At 45.8% G+C, this 12,691-nt stretch overlaps 1 protein-coding gene across 3 annotated transcripts in view; it reads left to right on the forward strand.

The window, feature by feature from the left end:
* Window positions 1-12,691, forward strand: part of LDLRAD3 (low density lipoprotein receptor class A domain containing 3) — a 183,093-nt gene that overhangs the window by 92,111 nt on the left and 78,291 nt on the right. For all 3 annotated transcript variants that reach the window (XM_075927498.1, XM_075927497.1, XM_075927495.1), the window contains 2 exons: window positions 649-774; window positions 5,668-5,802. In XM_075927498.1, the coding sequence (XP_075783613.1) occupies window positions 649-774; window positions 5,668-5,802 (261 nt within the window). The remainder of the gene's footprint in view (window positions 1-648; window positions 775-5,667; window positions 5,803-12,691) is intronic.

Raw genomic sequence — 12,691 nt, forward strand, 5'->3', positions numbered from 1 at the left:
GGCAAGTCGTCTTGGGCACATGAGAGCCAGACTCAATTGCTCTTCTTTCAGGTCTGTGGACCCAGGCTGGTCCTCAAAAGTCCAGAGCTCCATTTGCTACAAAACTCTAGAGCACGGTCTGCTCCATGCAGATAGAATCTTTGTAGTTTTTAGCTGCAGAGCTCTAATAGATGTCCACAGTTTGAACATGCTTGGTACATTTTTTTTGTAGTTTGGCTAAGATTGATCAGATTTTCACAGGAACAGCAAAAAAATGCCCCTTTCATAAAGATCATCCCCTATCAAATTTCAAAAGCCTGCTCTAGAGCTTTTCTAAGAGAAGTTGCTACATTTTTTGTAACATGGGCAAAAGAACATATTTTTCCCTAGCCTTTTGCTCAGAAGCAGGTGAATTGTTTTGGCTAAAACAGAAAACAAAAGCTTGAAAATAAAATACAGGAAAATACAGCCTAATGCAGATGCCTTGCATGGGAAAAAATTGTTCTTAAATTATTTAATGTTGTTAAAATTATAAGAACTGAAAGCAGGGTCTTGTAAAGATCTTGTGGGATCTGCCCTGAATTTAGATCCTTCTGATAATGAAGATGTTTTAATCTCATGAAAATGGTTTCCCTGATTATGGCTTTCTCTGTGTTTCTTGTCTTGCAGCAAAAGCCAAATCCAAATGTGGCTCCACGTTTTTCCCCTGTTCTAGTGGGATCCATTGTATCATTGGCCGCTTCCGGTGCAACGGCTTTGAGGACTGTCCGGATGGCAGCGATGAAGAAAACTGTAGTAAGTGTCACGTCTACCTTCATATGAAGAAACATCTTGTTTGTTTCCACAAACCAATACGGCCCAAGAAAGAAACATTGTCCAGTTCTTTAACCCTGATTTAGATGCATACTCCCTATTGTTTGCAACCTAAATCATGTTTTGTTATTTTGCTTTGTAACTGCAGGGCCTCTTGATAGCAACAAGATATTAACGGCAACCTGCCTCATCAGAAAGTGTGGACTCCAGCACTTCTCTAAAGGGGGCTTCTTGGGGTCATTTAGACCAAAGACTGTTTTATCTTGACTACAGGTCCCGCCTAGGAAATATTTGTATTCATTATTGTTTGCAGTTGATCCATATTAAACACTGAAACATAACCAGGCATTCTTTGCATCCTCCAAACAATTATTACCAAGCTTTGTCTTTTTTCATAAATCAACCCAGGTCTGCCTGCTGCTACTTGCCAAAGGTGGGCTCGCCAGTTTTATTACTGGTGCCCTTGCTAAAGTTGCAGTTTGACTCAGGCAGCAGATTGTAGGGTGGAGCTCCATGTTAAGTTTATTGAGCTTTAACTTTCTTTGCAAATTGGAGTGTTTCACTAAATGAGAGAGTGGATCATAGTAAGAAATTGCTCCCTGCATCTCTCACAGGATAACTTCCTCAAACAGGGCATTGCTAATTTTCTCTCATTCCTTTCTCTGTCATCTTTTGTCTCCTCTCCTGCTCTGCTGATCCCTGGATTACACACCTGCTGACTTCACTAACACAGCCCTGCAGAGTCAGGATGGCTGTGGGCAAGCTCATCTATCTTGTGCATTATTAACAGTATTGTCAGCTAAGTTTTGAATGCTTACTATTATTGGTGGGCATGGGAGGACAGAGAGACTGGCTGGATTTCAAGATTTTGGGAGCTGACTGTTAGAAAAATATTATAGTTATTTGATTTGGAAGAGCGCATTTCTCCCCATGTAGAGAACCAGCCCAAAGCCTGCACGTGACTTAAGTATGATTTAAAAGTTTGAAATGAGACTTGAAATGGGTCCCTATACACAGGGATGAATTCCCCCCAAGTTGGGGCAAGCTCTCTCTAAAAGTAACAGAAAAATAATTTGTTGTACTATGTAATTTTTTTTAATTTGAAAAGTGTATTTTCTCTAGCCAGGCCTGCATTTCAGCCCCTTTGTTTATACTAGGATACAACATATTTGATGGAGTTTGTGAGGGGCCAAACTTAGAAAAACTCTCGTAGTGAGGAAAGCGTTTTGCTTTAAGCTGAAGGTACCTGGTTAGCTTAAAGTTACATTTTGACTTGTGCAAAGCTTTTGCATATGGCTGAATTAGATCCTTTTGTATTGGTAACTACAGAAAAGATATTGCACAGTGGTAAGGAAAGTAAGGAAAGGTTGTGCTCTGCTGCTATTAACAGGCAGTGGTAAATACACAGATATGCTCTGGGACTGCAGTTGGCAGCTTGCAGCTAGTGCTTGCTCACTCTTGCCACAGCAGAGTGGATTTTTTTCCCTTTTAATGACATTTAAAGGTCAGGGGAAGGACAGCAGACAGCAGCTTTCTCAGATAACAAAAGGAGCAATTTTTACAGTGATGCATCACTGTCCACTGCATGCGGGACATGCCCTTTTCATCTCTGTGCTCCCCACACTCAGGTGTCTGGTAGCACCAGCATCTCTGACCTTTCTCTAAGAAGCTATCTGTTGATGTTTTGTGCTCTGGGAGAATGGGGTGGGGAGATGGTACCCCTAGAGAGAGAATGGAGTTAGAGAAAGAGGATTAAAGTCTAAGGAAATGTGTGGTTTCTGGGCTATTCTTGAACAAATTGGACTAGAAAGAGTGCTTTGGTCCAAAGTGCCTTGAATAATATCTCCTATGAGGTGGTGGAGTGAAACGTTAGACGACGTGTTGAACTGATGTATTTTAAAATGCAGTTGGTTATGAACTACATAATTTTATGTGTGTGCGCAATATATAGCTCTGAGTGTGCCTTACAACTGATCATAGTACTCCTTAGATCTTCTACTCTTTCCCAGATGAGGCGAAAGATAACACCTTCAGTTTGCTTAAGCTAGGACTCCACTTCCTCTCAGTTTCTCTAGGAGCAGTCATATTGCAGACCCTTGTGTCTACTATGAAATCCTGCATTTATGCAATAGCTCAAAGGCAGTGAAGAGATGGCATTTTTATGCAGGGTTTTGGATATGTAATTTGCTTAATGTGTGTGATGTCTGTCTTGTATTCTAGGGTTTGTAAGAACAGAGTCTTTAAACTGTGTTGCATTTCAGAGTTTCAGAAGATGTACTGTTTGGGAGGTTCTTTTAGTTAGTTTTAAAGAAAAAAAGTAGGCAGTTAACTTTGAATATTACATTCAGTTTGTCACCTCCTTTCCAGTAATTGGAGGGAGCTCAGAGAAGAGCAACAAAAACGAGTAAGGTGCTGGAGAGACTGAATTCTGAGAAGATCTTAGAAAAGCTAAATAATGTCTAGCGTGGCTAAGCAATGAGCATGAAGGAAAGTATCACTAGCTATGCCACATATGAAGGATGCCAGCAGGGAGGGAGATTTAGTATGACGTGCAGGATATAGCTAGAGGTGAATGATAAAATTAAGGAAGTGGAAACATTGGCAGATTTCCCTGATGTTTATCTTCACAGTGAGATGTATTAGTCTGTGGAATAGTCTCCCAAGGGAAGTGGTGGAAATTTTACAGCTTGAGAGACTTTCACAATGAGACTGGATGGAACAGTAAATGTGCTGTTACAAACAATGCTAGGTTAGGAGGAGAGAAGTAGATGATGAAATGTTTGTGTCTGTGATTCTGCTTGTGTTATAAAATCTTTGTGCACGCACAGAATTTTGTTGGGTGTTTGTACAGCTCCTAGCACACTGTGCTCCTTGCTTATGACTGGTTCTCCTAAACTGTATCATACTCGAAATATTACACACACAAATGCAAAAAAAACATTATTAAGGTTGCAAAATCAAGCCCTGGTCTAGGGCCAGAATGAACTGTAATTGCATGGAACTGGGAACTGTAATTGCATGGAAAATCCTGCTCGGTCCAATCTGAAGCATGCCCGGTATTGATGGAATCTTTGCAGAATTAAGCTGAGAAGCTCTAGTGAATCGCTACTGAGCGCCTGCAAATTGCAGTTTTTCAAAGACTTATCACTTGCTTGGCCATATTTTCAGAGATGGCAAAAGGCACATCTTTGATACAAAGATCACCCCCTGCTAAGATTCAAATCCCTGCTTCACTTCCTGAGGTTCTAGAGCAGTGTTTCTTAAACCGTGTTCCGAGACACACTGGTGTGCCGCGAAGCAGTTGGAGTTGTGCCATGGAGAACAACAGAGTTCAAAATGGCCATCCTTAAAGGGGCAGGTGACCTTTTTTCTTTTTGCTCAATAACTCCCCCCCCCCCTTTTTTTTCCCCATAAGAAAAATTGTTTTGTGTTCCTTGGTCTTAAAAAGTTTAAGAAACACTGTTCTAGAGCTTTTATAAGAAAAGATTTCCTGGAGTTTTTAATGTGGACAAAACCGTCTATTTTTAAAGCCCTGTACAGATATAAAAATGTGGGTCCACGTTGACTGGAAACGTGCATCTGATCAACAGTCTGTTCCTTGCCTTAAGTGTATTCGCATCCACATCTGCACCAGAAAGGGGTCTTACACTGCCTCAGGAGGAGCATCTGTGTGAGTGTGTCCTAGGGGTGCTTGTTCTGTTCTGCCCCACCAGGCACTCTAGCAGGGATTGGGGGTGGGGGTACGTGCTTGCCCTGCTCCCCCATAGGAACCCCTGGTGGGCACAGCAGGGCAAACATCCGTGCCCCTAACCCGCTTCCTCATAAGCCTCAGCCAGGGAAGATTGGAATAAGCACCCATATGCTTGCCATGCTCCTCAGCGGGAGCACCCCAGCCCCGGTCCCCTGTAAGCGCCTGGCGGACAGACAAGGGCACCCATTTTTCTGGGGACTCTGTCCACTAATCTGCCCCTGCAGGGGTCCATGGCTGGCCCCATCACTTTACTTTGAAAAGTAATAAGAGCCAGTGACTGAGGGAGGGTGTGCAGGCGCAGATGGGGGGAAGGGTCTTGTAGGGAAGAGGCAGGAGAGGGCAGAGACTGGAGAGGTTAAGGAGCAGCACAGAGTTAATGGGGCATTGCATCTCAGCTGCTCAAGGTGTTGTTATCAGTGGAGGCAGCAGAAGCACAGAGTAGTGGAGCTCTTTTTGTATTATCGACATCTGCTCCACTATCCACAAAAACGAATCATGGATATCCATGGTAATCATAGAATACTAGGACTGGAAGGGACCTCGAGAGGTCATCGAGTCCAGTCCCCTGCTCCCATGGCAGGACCATGGAGTTATGGAGTAGATATCCATGGATTTGTAGGGTTCCACATCTTCCCCCTTAGTCTTGTTCTTGGAAATGACTGAACCCTTTTGACTAACCTCCCCCTTGCTCCCTCCCTCAATATAGCTTGAGGCAGATACTGGGCATGAGAAACATCTGTCCAAAGTTGGACAAAGTTTTCGAAGTGCTTGTTTTGCTTATAATGGGAAGTATTGAGCAACCTTAATCATAGGAGGTGCAAGCAGCCCTTCCTAAAACAGGAGCAATAAACATCTGAGAAAAAGTGATACAGTTTGATGAGAAGGCTTATCACAACTATGTGTGGACTAGCTCTCTGATGGTTTTAATGAATTACATGAATTGAAATTTCCAATTCCCCTCCTTGAGAAGTGCTCAATTTATTTGACTGTCAGGTTACTCCCACAGGCTCCGTAAACAAACCAAATGTTGAGCTGTGACCATCTTTGTAGAAGTTCTTAGGGAGTAGTTCTCTGTCTGGGTGAGAGCTAGTTTCTAATGAAAGATCACACTTTTGTTTTCACAGCAGCGAATCCTTTGCTGTGCTCTACTGCCCGATTCCATTGCAAGAATGGCCTTTGCATCGATAAAAGCTTTGTATGCGACAGTCAAAATAACTGCCAGGACAACAGTGATGAAGAAAGCTGTGAAAGCCCTCAAGGTAGGCACTGGGTGTTTTGATTATGCTCTGAAGGGTTAAGCAAAGCCTAATGCCTGAAGACCAGAATACAAAGAAAATATGACACTCCTGGCTTCCCCAGCATTGTGAGTAACCGTTCTGTCTTCCCCATGCAAATATTCTTATGGGGGATGCTTGTTGCAGCTCTCCAGCTTGTGTGTACTTCATTATCTGAGCTTTCAAAAGCTTGTCATAGCACCTTTCATCCGAGGATCTCCAAGAGCTTACAAGGCCTGATCCAACTCACATTGAAGCCAGGAGGAGTCTTTCTACAGTCGGAGCTGAATTGGCCCAAAGAGTCAGGGAACCTCCCAACTCCCAGCAATTCCCCCTGTTTCGCAGGTGGGTAAACCTGTCTGCAGATAACACCCTAGACTCTCATTGCAGAGTCACATTCCATTTTGCAAGACACTTTTCATAGTAGGGAATGTTTTGTCTTACTATTAAGTAGGCTTAACTTTTTTTGCTCAGACTTGCAAGGGAAAAACAATCCACCTTCAGGTGGAGCTCAAGCTTGAAAAATTTCATAGAGAAAAAAGTGAAAGTTTCAACAAGAATGGGTAGCTGAAAGTGGAGGGGGTGGGAGTTAGAAAGGAAAACAAACTTAAGTCTGGTCTCCTGATCCTGCTGTTCGTGACTCAGCTAAAATATTATGGGAAGACAATGAGATTGTGTTCTGGAAGGTTTTTTTTATTTGTTCAATAGTTTGCCATTTGTTTTAGCATTATAGGCTCAATAAACTGTGTTTGAATGGGTATGTCAGAACCCAAAGCAGGGGACTTGGAGCTGGAAGTCCTGCATTCTGTTTGCAGCACACAGACTAACTCAATATGATCTAGGACACAACTTTGTACCGCCTTCCCATTTATGACATAAGGATGATAAGTTTTCCTACCTTGTAGGGTTGTTGAGAATTAAATAACCTGTGTCCAATCTTGTGACTTCCTCTAATACTTTGCACTTCTACGGTGCCTTCTATGTTTATAATAAAAAAGCCTTATTGTAACACAGTTTCTAACACTTTCCATTTTCCATCTATAAATGTGTATATAGCATGGAAAAAAATCCAGGTGTGAATAACTTAGTTGGGCAAATACAAAACACCTGAAGGTGTGGTGGTATCATGGCTGGGATATCTGAGGAGGGAAGGTTTTGTAAAAGATGTGGGGCTGATTTCCAGGAGAAGGAAGTGTGCTGGGCCCACAAAAACTTGGGGGGATCTTCTTACCACAGAGATGAGTGGCATGCAAGAAGGTAGGCATTCAGTAACACCAAAATTGAGAATAGTTTGGTTTTTTAATGCCAGTATTGATTATGTGATACACCCAAGGGGAAAAAAAAAATCCCAAACATGAAAATACCCTTGACAAATGAGAAGGAAAATGAAAGTGGCATTTTTTTCTATCCGTAACCAGCATAAGGAAAAAGTACTATTACAATATCAACAAACTTTTTTAAAGCATGTTTTTCCCCTTCTTCTTTACCTAGGAAAAGCACTCATCTTTTGCTCAAGATATGAGCACAGTAAGGGTCACACTGTGCAAGGGATATCAATAGAGAGAAATTTTCAAACACACCTTTGATCAGAGAGAAGCTTATGAAAGTCAGGTTTAGAATCTTCCTACTGGACTTGGGAAATGTTGTGGTCTAATCCTGCTCTTGGAAAAGAGAGGAGAAAAGACTTGTGGCTAAGTCAACCATTTGTGTACTGCTTCTGTGAGAATGCTGTTGCTAGTGTATTGAGGGGTGTGTTGTTTTTCACCACAGGCAGGCTTACATTCAGAGATTATTTCCCAGAGTCCTCGTGCCTTCCCCCTATTTGGGGAGTTGGGCTTCAGCTATGGAGTGGGGGGTCTTGGGGCTTTAAGCCTCAGAGCCCTTTTAGCTGTGGCTTCTGCAGATTTGAAAATGTTTACCAGCACTCTGCTTTGGCTGGCTCCAGCTGAATTTAAGCCCTTACGGCAGGCCTACAGCAGTCTAATAAGGTTAATTTGTGTTGGGTTTATTGTTCAGTTGGAGGCTTAAAGCAGCAGTGTTCTTTCCACACTTGGGGTGGATGCTTCCTCTGCAGATTTATTGGCTGGCTTGCCTCCAGGTTGCATGCGTTGTCATGACAATCTGCTGTTGGAAGTGATGGGTTGCACCCAGGAGAAGAAAAGAGCCATATTTTATGAGGATGTTACTTTGTCTTTGTGCCTCTGGAAAAGTCAGATTAAAGGGAGGGTTAAAAAGAGTCATTCTGTCTTATTCTGTGCACCACTGAGCCCCTAATGAGAGAAATCAAGCTCTCACTCTACACCGTGATTTCACTGTGACCAGAATAGTAATTGGAATAGTGTTATTCACTACAAAACAGTTAGGTGCTTTCATGATTCCAATGGACCTGGAGCACAGGATTGGGAATAAGAAATTCCTGAATTCAAATCCTGGCTCTGACAGACTTTTGTGACATTGGGCAAATCAGCATACTCTTCTTTCTACATTCATAAATGACAATAATGCTTGATTAACTATCTGTCACTGATGTGGAGGGTTAAAGTGTGGAATGGGCCAAGAATTTCATAAATGAAGTATCACTGTCTCCAAGTTCATTATTAGGCCTGTACTAGGGATGTTAAATATCAGTTAATTGAATAATCGATTAACCTCACGAATTCTTATTGGTTAGTCGACTATTCCATAGTTCCCGGGCAGCCCCTGTCCAGGGAGAGGTCTGAGCTTCTGGACCCAGCACGAGCTAGAACTGAGCCAGGCTGCCTGCCCACCTGGCTCCTAATACACTTTAAATGCAGAGCCGCAGAAGCGGTAGGTCCAGGACCCAGTGTAAGTTGGGCTGCTGGCCAGCCTGCTAAAAAATTTACAAGCCGGGGGAAGGGGGGAAGGAATGCATATAGTCCTATAGGATTAACCTATAAGCTTTTGCTTATCGGTTAATCGACTACACTATTACATCTCTAGCTGTACTAGACTTGATTAAATTAATTATTTAAAGTAGTTGGAATGTAAAAGCTAGTTGAGCTCTCAATGACAGTAAAGAACAGAGATCTGTAGCCAGGATCAATGGCCCGTGAAGTGTCTACAGTAGCCTTCAGGACAGAGGTGGGCAATAATTTTTGTAGGGGGGGCACTTCACCAATTATAGTTGTGGTTGTGGGCTGGCCCCGGAGGGGGCAGAGCCTCATGCAGAAGGGCATTACTTTGGCAAGGGGGCCAGACTTCATGTGCTTCCCCATGGGGCGGGAGAGCTCACAAGGTCTCTCGCATCTTCTCTGATCTGCCAGGAGCATGCAGTGGCCAGAGAGAACCGCCAGCCATTTTGAACAGCTGGCGGTTCCTTTTGGTGTTGTGCACCTCTGGCAGGGAAGGAGACTTTGCACGCTTCCCCACTTCCAGGCCCCGATTAGCCTGGGGGCGGGAGAATGGGTAAAGTCTCTCATCCATGCCCAGCTGGAGCATGCAACACCTAGAGGGAACCGCCAACTGTTTTGAGCAGCTTGCAGTTCCCTCCGGTGCTGCAAGGTCCTGGTGGGGATAGGAGACTTCATGTGCTGCCCTGCCCCTGGTCTCCCTTGGCCTGGGGGCGGGGACACAGCAGGGTCAACTGTGGGCCGGATCAAACAGTGTGACGGGTCTGATGTAGCTGCGAGCTGTATTTTGCCCGCCCCTGCTTTAGGAATCTGTTCAGTACCTTGAGTTAAATGACAGACAGTTACTTTATGTGTGTCTCTTGAAAAAAATTTGTGAAGACAAGCACCAGGGGTGAAATTCTTCATCCTGCAGAGGGCATATATCGCTTATCCATGACTTAAGTCCCGGTTAAACTTTTAAAAAAAGATTCAAGGGAGATTTAAGTAGTACATGGAGGCTCCTGCTGTCTCCCTGCAGATTTCATCATATATGCTAGTTCTGGGCTCATGGTATACCTTTTAAAGTACTGTCCTGAATATACCTTTGTGCAGCCATATATGCTTCCTACAAATAAATATATACAAGACAAGAAATCAAGCCATTTTTGAAATGTTAAGTTTACAAACTACTTAAAGTTTGATCTGTATTCATGCATGAAAGTTTTAGACTTACCCAGGAATGTCCAGTATGCTCAGATATTTATTTCTACACACCTATCTGCTGGCGAGCAATTCTCAAGTGTCATTTTGATTCCTATGTCGGGGTATGTCTACACTACAAAGTTAGTTCGAACTAACGGACGTTAGTTCGAACTAACTTTAATAGGCGCTACACTAGCACTCCGTTAGTTCGAATTTGAATCGAGCTAGCGGAGTGCTTAGTTCGAACTAGGTAAACCTCATTTTACGAGGATTAAGCCTAGTTCGAACTAGCTAGTTCGAATTAAGGGCTGTGTAGACCCTTAATTCGAACTAGTGGGAGGCTAGCCCTCCCCAGGTTTCCCTGGTGGCCACTCTGGCCAACACCAGGGAAACTCTATGCCTCCTTCCCGGCGCCGGACCCCTTAAAGGGGCACGGGCTAGCTACGGTGCCCGTGCCAGGTGCAAGCCTGCCAGCACCCAGCCAGCAGACCCTGCACCTGGCACGGCTCGAGCCACCCACCCGATGTCCCCCAGTCCACCCCCTCTTCCCGGGACCAGGCTGGCGGCTCCCGGGAGCTTGCCCTGGACTGCAAGAGGCGGGCACCTTCCTGGGCTAGTGCGGACATCGTGGACCTTGTCCACGATCTCCGCACTAGGCACAGGAAAGTGGCCGTCTAGGGCAGGTGTGCATGAAAATCAAGGGGGTCCACTGAGACCCCCGACCCTGAGCCCTGAGCTTACAATGGCCGTCCTGGGTCAGACCAAAGGTCCATCTAGCCCAGTAGCCTGTCTGCCGACAGCGGCCAACCCTAGGGACCCTTGAGGGGATGGACCGAAGACAGTGACCAAGCCATTTGTCTCATGCCATCCCTCTCCAGCCTTCCACAAACTTTGGGCAGGGACACCACTCCTACCCCCTGGCTAAGACTACTCCATGGACCCAACCTCCATGACTTGATCTCACTTCCCTTTAAACTCTGTTCTAGTTGTAGCCTTCACAGCCTCCTGCAGCAAGGAGTTCCACAGGTTAACTCTTTGCTTTGGGAAGAAGAACAACTTTCTCTTACTAGTTTGAAGCCTGCTACCCATTCCTTTCCTTTGGTGTCCTCTAGTCCTTCTTTATGGGAACTCATGAAGAATTTTTCTGAATGCACCCTCTCCACCCAACCCCTGCTTTTAGAGACCTCTATTCTGTCCCCGCTCCATCTCCTCTTTTCTAAGCTGAACAGTCCCAATCTCTGTAGCCTCTCTTCATCTGGGACCTGTTCCCAACCCCTGATCATGTTAGTTGCCCTCCCCTCTCCCAGCCTTTCTCTTCCCCTCTCCCACCTCCTTTTCCCAGTCTCCCCCAGTTTTGTACAATAAAGACAGAGTCAATGTTGGAAGAAACGTTATCTTTATTTTGTACATCAATAAGAAGGGGGGCTAGGGAAGGGTAAGTGGAAGGAGGTGAGGGAGGAATGGGGTACGAGCCCCTGATGGGGAGGACTGGGTTGGCTCTGCGGGCTTCTGGGGGTGGAAGCTCTCCTGCAGCCCCCCGATTGCCCCCTCTCCCCAGATGGCAGCCTGCGGCAAGTGCAGCCGGGCTGATGGCCGAGTGGTGTGATGTGCCCAGTGTGGGTACTCCGGGCACTCCAAGCCAGAACTTCTTTGCAAGCGGGGCACCCCTTAGAACTGTGTGTCCGGGGTGGGGGTCGAGACCCTTTAAGCGCAGCCCTCGGCTAGCCTGAGACAGCATCTCCATGCTCTAAGTCCTCCTCTGATGCCCTGCCGGCACTGCTTCCAGCCTTCCTTAAGCCCTGTTCAGAGTCCACTCAATGTGGACTTGCTAGTTCAAATTAGCAAAACGCTAATTCGAACTAGTTTTTAGTTCTACACACGTTAGTTCGAATTAACTAATTCGAACTAAGTTAGTTCGAACTAGCGCTGTAGTGTAGACATACCCTCAGAGTCTTATTTCCCTGACTAGTCTGTATAAGGGGAATAATCATCTTTCATTTCTATGGCAGTCCTCTTTCATTGTACAGGAGATCTGATTAACATGATGTGTATTGTGGAAACAATCTGATGCAGTGCTATGAAAGTAATACTGTAGAAATTTTCTCCAAGTAGCTTTATCATAATATTGAATGTATTGTACAGTAAACTTCCGATAATCCGGCACCTTTAGGACCCAGGGGGTGCCGGATTATCAGATATGCCGAACTATCAGAAGGGGGGGGCTATGAGGGGTCTGGAGTGGGGTGGGAGGGGATGCTACCCCAGACGCCTCATAGCCCCCCCTTACGATAGTCAGGCTCTGCCCCAGGAGTCACTGATTCAGCCGCTGCTGGTCAGTTTCAGCAGCAGCTGAATCGGGGATGCCTGCAATAGAGCAGCTGGGGTGCCCCTGGGTTGGTCCCATAGTGCTGCTCCTCGGGGCTGCAGGACCAACCCGGCAGCACCCCAGCTGCTCTTGGGGACGCCTGGGGCAGAGCAGCTGGAGTGCTGCCGGGTTGGTCCCGCAGCGCCAAAGGACGGCGCTGCGGGACCATCCCGGCAGGACCCCAGCTGCTCTGCCCCAGGGGTCCCCGATTCAGCCGCTGCTGAAACAGATCAGCGGCTGATTGCAGGAAGCCCGGAGCAGAGCTGCTCTGCCCCGGGCTTCCTGGAATCAGCTGCTGATCTGTTTCAGCAGCAGCTGACTTGGGGGCCCCTGGGGCAGAGCAGCTGGGGTGCTGCCGGGTTGGTCCCGCAGCCCCGAGGGGCAGTGCTACCTGACCAACCTGGCAGCACCCCAGCTGCTCTGCTCCCGGCTTCCCCGATTCAGCTGCTGGTCAGTT

The sequence above is a fragment of the Pelodiscus sinensis genome, chromosome 4 (genome assembly GCF_049634645.1).
Source record: "Pelodiscus sinensis isolate JC-2024 chromosome 4, ASM4963464v1, whole genome shotgun sequence".
NCBI classification, from domain to species: Eukaryota; Metazoa; Chordata; order Testudines; family Trionychidae; genus Pelodiscus; species Pelodiscus sinensis.